The sequence below is a fragment of the Cololabis saira genome, chromosome 2, assembly GCF_033807715.1.
Source record: "Cololabis saira isolate AMF1-May2022 chromosome 2, fColSai1.1, whole genome shotgun sequence".
NCBI lineage: Eukaryota > Metazoa > Chordata > Actinopteri > Beloniformes > Belonidae > Cololabis > Cololabis saira.
Window position 1 is genome coordinate 54,938,890 of NC_084588.1, and position 17,312 is coordinate 54,956,201.

The 17,312-nt window shown below is 45.0% G+C and overlaps 1 protein-coding gene across 1 annotated transcript in view; it reads left to right on the forward strand.

Moving 5' to 3' along the window:
* The window catches only part of dnm1a (dynamin 1a), a 65,076-nt gene extending 49,728 nt beyond the window's left edge, over positions 1 to 15,348 (forward strand). Inside the window, exons 21-23 of the mRNA XM_061707130.1 lie at positions 6,943 to 7,193; positions 11,043 to 11,246; positions 15,043 to 15,348. Of these exons, the coding sequence (XP_061563114.1) occupies positions 6,943 to 7,193; positions 11,043 to 11,246; positions 15,043 to 15,061 (474 nt within the window). The 3' untranslated portion in view covers positions 15,062 to 15,348. The remainder of the gene's footprint in view (positions 1 to 6,942; positions 7,194 to 11,042; positions 11,247 to 15,042) is intronic.
* Positions 15,349 to 17,312: the final 1,964 nt, after the last annotated feature.

Below are 17,312 nucleotides of genomic sequence, written 5' to 3' on the forward strand. Positions count from 1 at the left end.
CCTCCTAAAGGGGAGTTTTTCTTGCCACTGTTTGGCTTAAGGTTTTTCTCCCACTAGGGGAGTTTTTACCTGCCATTGTTTATGTAATAACTGCTCGGGGGTCATGTTCTGGGTATGGGTCTCTGGAAAGCGTCTAGAGACAACTCTGTTGTATTAGACGCTATATAAATAAAATTGAATTGAATTGAATTGAACTCCCACTCCCCAGAAAACTGGCGGAAATGAGTACTAGCAAACTGGGGCCCGTTGTCAGTGATGACTCTGTCAGGTTGACCATACCGAGCAAACTGAGCCTTGCATCGCTTTATCGTTGTCTCTGCACCGAGGTCTGGCAGAACATCAATTTCCCAGTAGTCTGAGTAATGATCGACCAACATCAGAAAATCTTTCCCACTATGTTGAAACAGATCTAGACTCACGATCTGCCAGGGGCGTGTAGGCAGTTCATGGCTCAGCATAGTCTCTTTCTGCTGCTCTACAGCGTACTCGTTGCATGTTGTGCACTTACTGACAAAGTCCTTACAGTTTTTCACAATTGTTTAAACACATTTATTGGAACATCAGACACAATATGCACAACCTGAAACTCATGTTTCAGGTGGTTGAACCAATCCTGCTGAACTCCAAGCACATTTACTGCTCTAGACTCAAATTCCCATTCCATACCACACATTTCTCACAACACTACACACAATTCCCAATATCCTGCACACTCTTCCTGAATTCCCTCTCTTGCTGTTCACACAGAACACACAGTCAATCACATTTCTAAACTCCAAAGGCTGTTGTGCAACATGCAATCAGCAATTTGCCATTGAATTCATATTCATTGATGAAGCGGTTCAACCTTGTAAAAAGAAGGCACCGAGGGAGGAATATCATTGGCCAGCGTGCCATCACAGAGGTCCCTGGCCAACGTGGAGGGAACATAACAATGTGTGCTGCCATCAATTTGATTGATTTGATTTGATATGTTTATTTGGTCACGTTATAGAAGTCAGTAGTCAATACAAAGTTGTTTTTTGTATATCAAACAAGGACCAAAAGGTGTAGACTGAAGCCAAAGCTTATTTTGTCTACCCTTTTACTGTAACACAATGTAACCACTATAGTGCAAGATTTGAAAAAACAAAACAAAATAACTACATGAGAAGAAAAAAAATATATATATATATACATATATATATACATACACATAGAAAAAGAAATAAATGTTGCTCAAACTGGCCACCCTTGGCCCCTACAACACTGCACTTCTTCTAGCATTCCTACTCATACTGTAAAATATTACATATTTGTTGTTACAGTAAAGAATTGTGTGTTTTCTATTTGAGTAGCCTATACATAAGAATACTATATGGTGATATATTACATCCAACAGCTGAAGGTGTAACACTGAATATACAAATGCATGATTCTACTGAGGCATTCATATAGTGTTTTCCATTCATACTATAGTGTCTTCCATTCTGCACATCAGTGTTCAGTGGGTGCTTAGAAATGTCTACTCAAATGATGTATGTGTTTGGCATTTGAGAAGGAAATACCATTTAGTGAAGAGTTAACACTGTTTTGATGGTAGAGTGTGCTTTTGCAAGAGAAGTGTAGGATTTTGCATTTTGTGTGTGAGTTTTTTAATTTTTGTTTAGAGTTTTGAGAAAGTGAGGTAGTCTATCAGGAAATGTGTTTAAACAATTGTGAAAAACTGTAATGTCACCCTGCATTCCAGGCCAGTATAAGGTCTCCCGTGCTTGTCTGTAGCAGGCGTCGCCTCCGATGTGACTGCAGTGTACTCTGGCAAGCATTTCAGCTCTCAGTGACTTGGGGATCACAACTCTCTGCCCTCTGAACAATACCCCATTTTGAACACTTAACTCCTCTTTGATAAACCAGTACTCTCTCACGGCCTGCTCAGTTTCGCCTTTAACGGCTGGCCAGCCATTAAGGATGATAACCTTCACGGCTTGCAGCTGTGCATCATTATCTGTGTGTTGCTGTATCTGCAATAGTCTTTTATCAGTGACGTTGATATAGTCAGCCATATTTATGTGCTCAATTGCACGCTGCTCAACCACCATACTGCATATTGTGTGCTTGGCATGCCTAGAGCTGGGGTGCGAGCTGGGTGCAACAGCCCTGCTCAGAGTGTCACTCACGAACATCTCCGGTCCTGGTTTGTAGATAACTTGCAAGTTGTAGCTTTGGAGCGCAAGTAGCATGCTCTGCAAGCGCTTAGGGGCATTCAGAAGGGGCTTACTGAAGATCGGTATAAGGGGCTTGTGGTCTGTCTCCGCTGTGATCATATCTCGACCATAAAGATAATGATGAAAGCGCTGGCAGGCAAACACAATGCTGAGACACTCCTTCTCTATTTGTGCATAGTTCTGTTCAGTGGGCGTAAGTGCCCGTGAAGCAAATGCAATGGGCTGTCCCTCCTGCATCAGACAGCAGCCCAGGCCATGCTGGCTGGAGTCATTCTGCACTGTGACGGGTTTTGTGACATCATAGTATCGCAACACCGGTGTCAACGTTACAAGTCGCTTTATTTCTTTGACAGCTGAGTCATGTTTTGGCAGCCAGTGCCACACTATGTCCTTGTCAGTGAGTCTCCTCAGAGGTTCACATACCTCTGATAGCTGCGGAAGAAACTTGGCCAGGTAAGTGACGAATCCAATGAGTCTCTGCACACTCTTTACATCAGTTGGGTCTGGCATATCCAAAACAGCCTTCTCTGGGTCGGCCTTGAGACCCACCGCCGACAATATGTGGCTGTGGAAGCGCACTTCAGACACTTTGAACTGAAGCTTCCTGACACTAAGCCGCAGCTTGACTTGACGACAGCGGTCTAGAAGAGCTATCAGCTTTGCATCATGGTCTTTGTCTGCCTCCTCGTCGCTGTCACCACAGCCCACAACGAGGATGTCGTCTGCTATGGGCTCCACTCCTTCGAGGCCTGCCAACACCTCATGCTGCCTCCTCTGGTAAACCTCTGTAGCCACTGTTACTCCAAATGGAAGTTTCAACCATCTCTTCCGGCCCCAGGGTGTCCAGAATGTGGTCATGAAGCTACTGACTTCGTCCAGCTTACACTGCAGAAAAGCATCTCTTGCGTCAACCAATGTGAAAACTTTAGCTTTAGGTAGCTTGTAAAGCACATCCTCTAATGTGGGCATGATGTAATGCGATCGTTTGAGTGCACGGTTGAGGTGGTGCGGCTGTAAACATATGCGCAGCTTTTCCGGTCTTCTGACAATGACCATGTTGCTGATCCAGTCTGTGGGCTCGCTGACAGACGTGATATGGCCCTCTGCTTCGTACCTGTCCAGCTGGGCCTTCACAGCGTCCTTCATGGTCACAGGGACATTGCGTGGCGCACACTGCACTGGCTGAATCGCTGGATCCAGCTCAAAGTGGACTTCTCCAGGGAGTGCCTCCACCGGACCTGTGAAAACATCATGATATGCTGAGATGACTGTATTCCTGGAGAGAGGCTTGGTGAGGCTGTGATTAACTGTGTTGAGCTCCTCCACTCTGAGCTCCTCTGGAATAGTGAAGTGTATAAGCCCCATCTCCTCTGACATCGAGCCTGACAGCAATGCAAACTGCTGTGCGTTAACAACCTCAAACTCCAGTTTGTATTTGTGGCCCCGCACCCCACAGTCCATGGTTAAAACCCCTAGTGATGGCAGCCCGTGGTCTGAATACACCTTAAGGGTGGTGTTGCTCTGCTTCAGCTTTTCTCTTGGAGCCAGTCTCTTTTTATCTCTGAGACTCATGACGTTGCACGTGGCTCCCGAATCAATCTGGCATTTCTGTAATGTTCCATTTAGCCGAAGATTGACAAACCATTTTTTGCCTCTTGTCCTCACAGCTCCAATACTCTCCACAGCATACACATCATTTGTTTCCATCACTGTGCTTTCTTTGTCAAAGTTCAGTTCCTCAGCTATGTGTAGTTTTCCTTCCTCTCTCTTGGTTTTGTTGCAAACTCTGGCGAAGTGATTAGCTGTGCCACACGCATTACAATTTTTGCCATACGCCGGGCAGTGTTCTTTTCCCCACCCATGTGATGTGCCACAGTACTTACATGTGGAGAGACTCTGAGCCTGTGATCTGGGCTGGGCGCTCATTCTCTCTGCAGTGCTGGATTGTCTTTTAAACGGAGGTTTTCCTATGGCGTTGACACTGTCCATGTGAGACCTCTCCTGCTCCATAGATCTCAGCTGCAAATCGCTCAGCTCAGCTGCTCGACATGCTTCAATAGCGCTGGAGAGCGTCAAATCCTTCTCCCTCAGCAGCCGTCTGCGTGTGCTCTCATTAGCAATGCCGATAACTATTTTGTCTCTGATCAACTCATCTCTTAAGGCACCGTAATCACAGGTAGCGGCTTTCTCTCTGAGTCGAGTCACAAAACAGTCTATTGCCTCACCTTCCTCTTCCTCTTCCTCTCGCCGAATATGTAGCGTTCATAGATCACATTCTTTGCCGGTGTAAAGTACTGCTCCAGCGAGTTCAGGATGACGGACGCATCCGCCCGCTGCGCGTCAGTCAGCGTCAGGTTGTGTTTGTAAATATGCCGACACTCTGCTCCCATAATACTCCTCAATGTCGCAGCCTGGACCTCTTTGGGCTTACTCACCAGCCCCGTTGCTAAAGCATAATCCTCATATTCCGCTCTCAATTGTGTCCCAATTCGCACTCAGATTACCACTGAGTTTCATCGGAGCTGGCGGTGGTATGTTCGCGGCCATGGCTATTTCCTGGTGCTGCTCCGGTGTATCAGACATTCTCAGTCAAACGCGCTGACTAAACTCACTTGCCGGCTTCACGCAGCCGTTAACACCGAAGCACGCCCACTTCTGACACCATGTTTGTGTGTATGGTGTATCAAAGATGAAACTGCACACTCGTAGTTTGTTAATCTGTGACAGTTTACTGCGTCGGCTCAGATCACAGTACAATCAACGAGACGCCAGTGCAAAGCAGGTGCGTGACAAAGTGCAGTTGCGCTGAACATCCCATAGGTTTGTACTCTAATACCACCCATAACATAAGCCTTAGAATGAAGAAACACATGCTGCATGTTTCTATATTAGTTAGAACTGGGTCCTCGCTGCAAATGTAGCTGCTAATTAGCTGCTAGTGTAGCTGCTAATGTAGCTGTTAATGTAGCTGCTAATGTAGCTGCTAATGTAGCTGCTAATGTAGCTGCTACATGAAACTGCAAATGTCTTTCCACACGACTCTTTTTGTTATCGGAGAACTTCTCGCTACAAGCAAACATTCAGGCGATGAATGCAAATGATTCACTCCAAGAAACGTTGAATCCTCTTTTTTTCCTCAGTTATTTTTCCCTTTGGCCGGTTTGTTTCCAACAGCCACACATTTTTGCAGCATTAGAAAACGTTAAGGATGTTTGTCCTCCTACAGAAACCACATTAAAACAAAAAATATATTTCCCTCCCCATCGATTTCCATTTTCAAACATTTTTGAGCAGCAGTTGTAGCAGCTACTTCAAAGCAAAAACATAATATAGAAATGCATAATATAAAACAGAAAAAGATAATTTAGCATGAAAAAGAAAAACAATACTGAATTATTGAAAGATAGGAGAAATTATGAAGATGTAGGATAATTGCATGAAAGGAAGTACAATTGAACAACTCCAGAAGTGTTTCTGATCTTAACTAAATAATAATTTTTTCAAGTGTTTTTTGAACAAAGCCAGTGAAGATATTGATTTTAGTGATGGAGGTAAATTGTTCCATAGATGGTCCTCTGTATTTAAAAGTGCGTTGATTGTGTGAAGTCATAACGGCAGAAAGGAAGTTGAAAGTCCTTTGAGTGTCGTGTCTGATATGAATGGATGAATGGATGAATGGATGAATGGATGAACGGATGGCTGAGGAAAACTTAAAAACATTCTGGAAGCTGAGTGGCAGGTCATGAGATGAATATACAAACGTATACATAAACACACAGGTTTGATAAGTGTTCACATTGAAGACAGATAACAAATTACATTTTCTAAAGAGAATAGAAGATTGTGTTTTTACACTGATACGTGTGTGTGTGTGGTGAATATCAGACTGTGTTTTTACACTAATACGTGTGTGTGGTGAATATCAGACTGTGTTTTTACACTAATACGTGTGTGTGGTGAATATCAGATTGTGTTTTTACACTAATACGTGTGTGTGGTGAATATCAGGTTGTGTTTTTACACTGATACGTGTGTGTGGTGAATATCAGGTTGTGTTTTTACACTGATACGTGTGTGTGTGTGTGTGTGTGTGTGTGTGTGTGTGTGTGTGTGTGTGTGTGTGTGTGTGTGTGTGTGTGTGTGTGTGTGTGTGTGTGGTGAATATCAGATTGTGTTTTTACACTGATACGTGTGTGTGGTGAATATCAGATTGTGTTTTTACACTGATACGTGTGTGTGGTGAATATCAGATTGTGTTTTTACACTGATACGTGTGTGTGGTGAATATCAGGTTGTGTTTTTACACTGATACGTGTGTGTGGTGAATATCAGGTTGTGTTTTTACACTAATACGTGTGTGTGGTGAATATCAGATTGTGTTTTTACACTGATACGTGTGTGTGGTGAATATCAGGTTGTGTTTTTACACTGATATGTGTGTGTGGTGAATATCAGGTTGTGTTTTTACACTGATATGTGTGTGTGGTGAATATCAGATTGTGTTTTTACACTGATACGTGTGTGTGGTGAATATCAGATTGTGTTTTTACACTAATACGTGTGTGTGGTGAATATCAGATTGTGTTTTTACACTAATACATGTGTGTGGTGAATATCAGATTGTGTTTTTACACTAATACGTGTGTGTGATGAATATCAGATTGTGTTATAGAACACTGATACGTGTGTGTGGTGAATATCAGATTGTGTTTTTACACTGATACGTGTGTGTTCTCAGACGAAGGAGTTCATCAACGCGGAGCTGCTGGCCCAGCTTTACTCGTGCGGGGACCAGAACAGCCTGATGGAGGAGAGCCAGGAGCAGGCGCAGCGCCGCGACGAGATGCTGCGCATGTACCACGCGCTGCGGGAGGCGCTGCGCATCATCGGAGACATAAGCACCACCACCATCAGCACCTCCATGCCCCCCCCGGTGGACGACTCCTGGCTGCAGGTGCAGCGGGCCGGGGCCGCGGCCGGGGGAGGAAGGTGAGGGGGGAAGCTAGTGCTAAACATCAGCCACGGTTACATGATGAGGTTTCTGTTAGGTCTAAATCAACATTACAAGTTCGTAACGAGGAAAGACACAAAGACTGCCTGGAATGGTTTTAACACACTTCTGCAGAAGGGGGGAGTAGAGCAATAGGGGGCTCTTTGTGAGAGCCCCCGGCAGCAAATGCTTCCCGAAGTATTCTCCTCCCAGAAAATGCTTTTATTGAGAAACTTGACACGAACTGACCGTATATGGACAGTGAACAGTGGACAGTAGACAATGGGTGGAAGTGATAACGTGTGATTGAGTCATGACATTACAGTAGACAGATGTCACTAGGACAGTCCAAAACCTGAGTAGATCAGGAAGTGGCTGTTCTGATATCTGTTCACAAAGCATGTGACAGTTTCATAAGGACAAAAACAAGTTTAAAGCTTAATTAATCTCACAATTCCCTCCTGTTGTCCTTATGAATCTTCAACTAATATCCGTCCATTAGGCTTAGTAGCATCATATTAAGGTCAAACATTTAAGAAATAGCAAGGGGAGCTTATAACACACTTAATGCAAGCTTGTTAACGAGTAATTATATGTCAAGGGAGAGGCGAAAACCAAGGCTATATGGGGCAAAATTCCTCTCCGACCTTCCTAGTGAACGATCACTCATTCTGAAAAGGCCAAGACACATACAAGCTTAAAACATTTCACAGTAAACAAAATGAAACAGTCAACAATTCAGTGTCATCATAAACATCCTTGTCATCAGTTGGGTTTTGTTGGAGTTGTTGATAATAGACTTCAGAATATTGGAGTAAGGAAGTTTGGATGGTTCTTTGGACCATTGCACAGAGACACAGAATGATACAGGTAGTGAAAACACAGAACAGTACAAGGACAGTAATAATCGGAATCATAATTTTAGTCATTATGTCAGTCCAGGGGCCGGAGGTCAGCCAGGACCAAAAAGTGGCGCCTGCTGAGCGTCTGTCTTCTGACACGACTTTGGCCAACTGACATAATTCGGCTATAGCTTTGGTAACATTACCTTCAGCACCAGTTTCATCAGGGATGAACGTACAGCAGTGCTCCTAAATTACAACAGCAATGTAAGTAAAGAGTTTTGAGGAACAATTCCATGTCAGCATGAATCATTAGTGGATATCCTCATCCCCCCTGTTGAGACATGAGACTTCCCATGGCTCAATTTAGCCACCAGGGGGAACAGGTTTTTTGGGAGTACTGGTTTGTCATGTCAACTAGAAGTTGAGTTGGATGTCAACAGGGATAGGGGTCTCGTTGTCATCATTACTGGAAGGGTCAGGGCTGCCAGAGTCCTGACTTCTCCCCAGATAAGTGGTTCTCCCACTTGTTGACCTTTGCACCCTGGCAGGTCGGCAGTCTGACTTAATGATTCTCTAGGGTCGGTTATCTCTATGTCCCTCAGATCCCCCCGCTGTCACCTTAGATTAGATTACTTGTGTGTGGCAAAACCTGTTAAATTCTGTCTCTTACCTTTAGTCAAGGACTACAGAATTTTCTTATTTCAACCCAAGTGGGTTATGGTTTTATTAAAGTAACAACACACGAGTTAATAACATAACGGTCCAGTGACAAAACGGTTAATCACATAACTGTCCCGGCCGTTCATGCTCGGGTGCCTCACACACAAAACTGTCCGTGCAGCAACTCTCCTGCAACGTAAAACAATAGTTCCTAGTGAACATATATATATATATATATATATATATATATATATATATATATATATATATATATATATATACATACAATAACTTATTGTTACAAAACCTACTCCACACTGATCACATCTGTAAGATTTTTGTCCAGTGTGAATATGCTGGTGTGATTCAGAGTTCCCTTGTGTCTAAAATGACTGGACTGCTCAACGGGTTAGTTTCTTCTCCATACACCGCTTTCTGTGTAAAATGTCACTGACATGTAATTGACAGCAGGTTCATGAAGACGCCCCTCCACTGCATCCAAAACACAGCGCCGCTCATTCCACAGGCAAAACCCAACCTGTTGAAGCTGTCAATCATCAGTACGTGTTTTCACGACAGATAAAATAAAGAAAAATGATTGACATGTTTCACGCTCATGTAACAGTCTCATACTCGCAATGGCAAGAATTACATTTCCATACAATCAAAACACACAAAGACCGGGCCAAATACAGGATTACAAAAGTAATCTGCAACCATTTGAACAGTGAATTAAACCAATTTAACAATTCTACGTCACTACGCCTGCATTCAGGGCTTAGAATGATTCAAAAAGACTTCATTACTCCATTTCTATGTCTTTTTCAAGAGGGGAGCTTCTCACTTGAAACACCAGCAGATAAAAAAGTCTCCCTCGTCAGACACAGATCACACCATCTAAAGAAGCCAGTTATTTGTATTATTTCAACAAATATGTCAACAGAGGGCTCATAGGAAATTCAACACTCGACCCACGGACATCTAGTCCCAAAATGAGAGGACATTTCCACTCAGGATTCACCAAGCCTCATCCACGCAGCCTCTCGTGAACTCACAGCCAGACAGGCAAACCTGGAGCACGCTTACACACACACTGCTGCAGCCGTTTCACACACACACACTGCTGCAGCCGTTTCACACACACACACACACACACACACACACACACACACACACACACACACACACACACACACACACACACACACACACACACACACACACACACACACACACACACACACACACACACACACACACACACACACACACACACACACACACACACACACACAAACACACACACACACACACACACACTGCACCATGACCTTTGGCCCTGCTGCAGCTTTGCAGCAGCTCCCTTTTCTCCACTTTCCCATATCTTTCTTTTCCTCTTGCTGGAACCTTGTCCCATTTTGAACGTTTTAATCAGTTTTGCTTTTAGCCTTAAATTACTTTATTTTTGATATTTTAAGCTCCGTTATTTCGTAGATCCACATGACACTGGACGATCATCCGGGCGGCTGTACAGACACTGCAGAATCTGGTTGTTTCCTCCTTCTCTGAGTTGGCAGGCTGAGGGGAGACCACTTTATATATGTTAAAGACAGAAAAAACACTTTATATATGTTAAAGACAGAAAAAACCTGGTTTTCAGAATAGGTCCCCTTTAAATAATTCAGAATTAAAGTATTTTCCTTGGAGTTTACATGGAAATAGTAATTCTGAATGGAGGTTTCCATGGAAACACGTTTGATGGTCTTTCTCCAATTCCTCTCCAGGTCTGGGGGTTGGGAAGGTTCTGATTGGATAGTGGGGGGACCAGAAGTTAAACTACCGGGAGAAAAACTAACTTAGTCGCTACAACTTTGAAAAGATCACCATTTTTATGTTTCCTGTTTCCATCTGTTCTTTTAATGATTTCTATTTATTAAATAAATGTCTCTGCTCTTGACCAGCGTTTACTGCTGCTGCATCTGGAAACTTTGTTAGGAAAACCAGCCCAGTGGAATATAAGATCATGGAGACAGACGGGGAGGGAACGAGCAGAAAGAAAGACCGGATTAATTTAAAGAGGAATGAGAGGATACATGATCTGGAATTATTCTATTCAGATTTAAAATCGGAATAAACCAGACACTTACTTTGGAATTAAGTTTAATATCAGAATTGCCATTTTCATCAGAATTATGTGTTTATATGGTAATGTTTACTCATTTTAAATCGGGTTTAATTTTAATTCAGAATTAAAGAGGAATTAAACTCATGTAAACGCACGGATTGACCCTGGAACACATGGACCAGCTAGCGCCCCCTACTGACATGTTTCTCCTCCTCCAGGTCTCCGGCCACCAGCCCGACCCCGGGCCGCCGGGCCCCCCCGGGGCCTCCGGGGCCCCCGGGCCGCCCGAGTTCCCGGGGCCCCCCACCCGGGCCCCCCCCAGCCGGGCCCCCGGTCCCGTCCCGGCCCGGAGCCTCCCCCGACCCCCACGGCGGGCCCTCGGTGCCGTCCCGGCCCAACCGCAACCCCCCCGGCCCGCCCAGGTGAGAACCGGAGAGACTTCATCATCTCTGATGTCGACGCTCACATCACACTTTATAATATTTTATTAATTAGGGGAATGTGAAAACCCCCGGATCCTGCAGGAGGTGATAACGTTAAGAGAGCTGGCTGTGACGGGTGATGGATGAATGGATGAGCCAGTGATCCCTGGATAGATGCACTAAGGGTGCTTTCACACCTGTGGCCCGTTTGTTTTGTCCCGATTCAGGGGGTGAATCTGGGGTTGTTCCGTTTCTCGTTTGTGTTCACAAGGCAAACGTCTGTAGCGTTTCAAAGCTGATAACAAATGCCATGCGTGAACCAGCTGCTCTCTGATTGGTCAAATGAACGCGGAAGGAGTTTCTTCTTCCACACCCCGGGATAAACAACACGCCCCTTTCAGCGCAGACCGCCGCCGCTGGCTTTAGGCTGATTTATGGTTCTGCGTTACACCAACGCAGAGCCTACGGTGTAGGGTACGGCGTAGGCTCTGCGTTGGTGTAACGCGGAACCATAAATCAGGATTTACCCATTCATGTATGTGCGACCGCTCGGCGCAGAGCGGAGCTCAGCGGCGGACGAGAGGCCGCCTGCGGCAGCGTTTGCGCTGCGCAAACCCTGCCCGGATTGAACATCTTTTAATTTCTCCGTGCCGCGCTGGGACGACATCTCAGCTCGTCCAATAGGAGAGAAGGTGGTGGAGGCTGCACCGACTCTTCTCCTTCCCCCGCGGTCGCACATACACATGAATGGAGTTGTATTGGTTGCTGTGTGGATTATGTTCTCACTACAAATAAAAAAAATTAACCGTTCCAGGTCTGGAATGGAATCGGGCCGAGAACCGAACCCTAACCTCTACTAGGATCTCGGCTCGCTTGTTTTGTCCCGTTTCAGAGCACGATTACTGTGTTCACATGTACCAAACATTCCGATCTTTAGGGGGAAACGTTCCCTGTTCCGGAACAACTGCTTGAAATGGGACAGAGGTGAAAGCACCCTTTTCGATTCTTCTGATTCTAAATCGATTCTCATATTAATTCCTAAGCCCTTGTCCACACTCATTCCAAAATTTACAAAACTAGGTCATTTACAAATCTTACAAATCTTGCTTACAAAGCTAATATTCTTGTGATTCAACTTGTGAGCAATATAAATGATTTCAGGATATAATCATAGCCGCTGGTACAAATCCACACCACAAACAAACAAAAGAAAGATTGACGCAACTCACCGATGAAGCCTCATAGAACTCGTCCGGTCAAAAATATTCCCACAAAAATGGTCTGGTTACAGCCAGAAAGGTCCAGTAGATCCAATCCAGTAAAGTATTTAGTCCAAAATACTTTATTATACCAGTAAATATCCACAAACAGCCGCTGCTTCATTGTGATCGTCATCGGAGGATCACATGTTCACATGTTTACATGTCTGTAACTCCGCTCTGCACGTCTGCAGACGAGACACCGTGGTGTTAAAATGGAGCCTGCACCTTCTACTCTTGATTGACAGCTCATCCGACCAATCCGGAGCTTCCCTGTCCCTCTACCGACTACATAGCGAATGAGCGCCTGTATGGAAATGGCGCACGTCCGGCTTTTGTCATGAAAGAAAATGAGCCAATTGGACCAATCGTGTTGATGACTGGCACATTGTTTAGCCCAGAGGTCACTAACAGGCGGACCGCGGTCCGGGTCCGGACCCAGACGCCGTCCTGCACGGACCCAGACCTGTAATCAATATGACTACGTTCACACTGCAGGCCTTAATGCTCAATTCCGATTTTTTCCCATATCCGATTTTTTTTCTGTGGCTGTTCACATTATCTTTTAAAATGTGTTCTATATCAGACTGGAGTGTGAACGCATCGCGGCCTGAACTGACCCGCATGCGCAGAGGAACAATAACAAAGACGTCACACGCAGCACGCCGTATTTTGGGCTAAAGGCTGATTTATGGTTCGCCTTACACCAACGCAGAGCCGACGGCGTAGGGAAGGCGGCGACGCGCACCGTGCCGTGTACCCTACGCCGTACCTACGGCGTAGGCTCTGCGTCGATTTAACGCAGAACCATAATTCAGGCTTAAAGGCAGCTCCGCACCCCGGAGTGTCAGCTCCGCTCTCCGGGGAGCAGAGCTACGGAGCTATGGAGCTACGGTCCAGCTCGTTGTAAAACGGGCAGGTTATGCGACCACGACCGCTTCGCTGATTTGAATCCTTAGCTTCTTTATTTAGTAATATGCTTAAATTCAGCCGGTTGTCTCGTCTGATCTGAGGTCGTATAAAGAGGTGAGCGGTGAGGAGGGGAGGAGGAGAGGCGGAGGCGGCCCGGAGGGACCCCCGCCGTCTCCCGTGTCTCTCCCCGCGGCTCGGGGCTCTGTGTGTGACGTCAAAGTCGCATTTATTCCGACCTGGCTGTTCACACTGAGGTCGCATTGCAAAACATCAGACCTGTATCCGATTTAGAACCACATATGGAAGACCTGAATCTGATTGGAAAAGATCAGATTCCATGTGACTTGTGCTGTTCACACTGTCATAAACAAATCACATCTGAGTCACATATGAGCAAAAAATCGGATTTGGGACACTTGGGAGCTGCAGTGTGAACGTAGCCTAAATCACCCAGGGATTCTATATTTTGTCGAGGCACTTCTATTTTAACCAGCGCAGCTTTACTATTCTTCACGGCATTTGTTTAACAGACCTTACAGACCAATTGCATATGAGTTAAGCCATCCCACATGATGCTGCTCAGCCAATCAGATCTGTGTAATTAGCTTGACTCTATATACAGAGATGAGAGGCGGTAACAGGTGGAAAGGGAAGTTAGCGATAGATGGAGATGACACGGAGAGAGGAGTGAGCCGGAGACAAGAAGAAAGACGGCGAGAGGAGTGAGTGTGAGACAGAGAGACAAGTAATGGCACTCTAAAGGCTGATTTATGGTTCCGCGTTACACCAACGAAGAGCCTACGGCGTAGGGTAAGCGGCGACGAGCACCGCACGATGTTCGTCGCCGCTTACCCTACGCCGTAGGCTCTTCGTTGGTGTAACGCAGAACCATAAATTAAGCTTGAGTTATGGTTCTGCGTCAAAACGACGCCGTGCCTACGGCGTGTGCTACGCGTCAGTGACGCCGTCACTGACCTGCACCTCTCGAAAATTGTAACTACGCGTGGAGGCGACGCAGACCACACACAGACGGAGAGGGCAGTGATTGGTTCTTGGTATCAACGCGTTTCCAGTTTCCGGTTTGAAGCAGTCGTGAACTTTCAGCCTCTTTTCTTCGTGTATGTGTGATTTTTTTTGTTTTGGTTTTTTGCACAATAGTTGTCCTTATCTCTTTGATTCACTGTGACCGGAAAAAGTCGGATAAACCATTCAGGAAAAGATCGCTAACTAGCGGTCACGGGGGGAACTGCACCGTGGAGAAATGGAGTGACGGAGAAGTCTGAAGGTTCACGACGGCATCACGGTGACGGCGTAGGCTCTGCGTTGGTTTGACACAGAACCATAATTCAGGCTTAAGAAGAGAAAAGTGGACAGTGAAAAATAAAGTTTTCAACCCGGAATGGACAGGTTCATCCTTGTTCAGTCTTCCAACTGGGACAAAAACCAGTGTCTCATACGTTCAGAGACTGTGGTGCTAATTAAAAATGCTAATGTGAAACGTCACTGAGACAAAACACAAAGTTTTTCATTAAACCTATTCACTCAAGCCTGAACTGAAATCACAGAAAATAAGCTTATCTGAGTCGATGACATGCATTTCTTTTCTCTTGTGTTCTTCTTCCCAGCGGCCACGGGGGTGAGTGACACCTGAAACCACACCTGAAAACACACCTGAAAACACACCTGAAAACACACCTGAAAACACACCAGGAAACACACCTGACACCAGCTCCCTGTAGTCGGGGGTCTAAACCCGCAGCTCTTTAGCGCCGCCCTAGTGGCTCCTGGAGCTTTTTCAGAAATGTTTGAAAATGGTAATAGATGGAAATATATTTTTGTTTTAATGTGGTTTCTGTAGGACAAACATGACACAAACATTCTGAACGTTTTCCAATGCTGTAAAAATGTGTAGAATAAATATTACATTTCAACATTTCTGTTAATGAAGATTTGTACGGAAGAATATCAGGGCCAGGCAGGAGAAAAATATTGGAGAGGGGAAGATTTTTTTTTTGTTGTGCACTTCGAGAAAAAAATCGAAATGTCGAGATTAATGTTGAAATATAATTTCAAGAATAAAGTTGATACTTCGCTTTTTTTCTCAACATTTCGACTTTTTTCACGAAATTTTGACTTTTTTCTCAACATTTTGACTTTTTTCTCCAGATTGTACTTCAACATTAATCTCGACATGATCTTTGTTTCGACCCCAAACACGAGCAGAAAGAGAGAAACTCATGTTGGTAAAAACCCGTCCTTCCCCTCCCGTAGCTTTACTGCGACTTCAGAGCAAACACAGAAAATCTACTTATTATTTAAAGGTAAATAGTTTATTATGGACATATCTTAATGTTATTATTATTATAATGTATATGTGTGGTGCATCTTATTAGACGTGTATTCCCTGTACTGTTTACAGTCTGCCGTGTATGAAACAGATAATTATTTAAATGATTATGGATCAGTGAGTCTGGAATAATTAAGGACTTGATGACGTATCTGGACCCGGCGGGTCGCCTGACGACCTCCGACCTTTACCTGCAGGACTGCTGTTTACCTGCAGGACTGCTGTTTACCTGCAGGACAGCTGTTTACCTGCAGGACAGCTGTTTACCTGCAGGACTGCTGTTTACCTGCAGGACTGTTGTTTACCTGCAGGACAGCTGTTTACCTGCAGGACAGCTGTTTACCTGCAGGACTGCTGTTTACCTGCAGGACTGTTGTTTACCTGCAGGACAGCTGTTTACCTGCAGGACAGCTGTTTACCTGCAGGACAGCTGTTTACCTGCAGGACAGTTGTTTACCTGCAGGACAGCTGTTTACCTGCAGGACAGCTGTTTACCTGCAGGACAGCTGTTTACTTGCAGGACTGCTGTTTACCTGCAGGACTGCTGTTTACCTGCAGGACTGCTGTTTACCTGCAGGACAGCTGTTTACCTGCAGGACAGCTGTTTACCTGCAGGACAGCTGTTTACCTGCAGGACAGCTGTTTACCTGCAGGACTGCTGTTTACTTGCAGGACAGCTGTTTACCTGCAGGACAGTTGTTTACCTGCAGGACAGTTGTTTACCTGCAGGACAGCTGTTTACCTGCAGGACTGCTGGGATCTGTCAACACATTAAAGACTGTTGTGCAAACAAGGTTGTCTTTGTTGTTTGTTGGCAACTTATTTGCATCACAACTACAAATTAAAGCTACAAGCAGCGATGAACGGATGAACGGGCCCTCGCACCTGCAATTTACACCAATTATGTTCAAGTACTCAAACCCGAGTCCGATGAACCACCCACGAGTCTTTATATCAAACCATTCAAAAGTTATGTAAAGTAGGAACTATCAAATATGGACCAATCAGATGAAGGGTGGGCGCGCTTTTTGACGTCTATCGTCGCCACGGTAACGCTTTTGACTGAGAAAAGTATTGCGCGTCGTCGCAGGATGGAGACGCACATTTTGATGTATAACACACCTGGGTGCACGTTACGGTTCGGGCCGTATTAACTGTCGAAGGAATGGCATAAATTGCGCCAAAATTACACGATTAATTCAAAATGGCCGACTTCCTGTTTGGTTTCAGCCATGGCTCCAAGAGACTTTTCTTTAAGTTGCGACATGATACAGGTGTGTACCGATTTTCGTGCATGTACGTCAAACCGTATTGTGGGGCTTGAGGAACAAAGTTTTCTAGGGGGCGCTGTTGAGCCGTTAGGCCACGCCCATTAATGCAAACCATTAAATATCACATTTATCACCAGGACTGGATTGGTGCAAAATTTGGTGACTTTTAGGGCACGTTTAGGGGGAAAAAAGACACTCATTTTGTCAGAAGAAAAACGAGGATAAAAAAAAAAAAACGACAACTCCTACAGATACAATAGGGCCCTCACACTGTCAG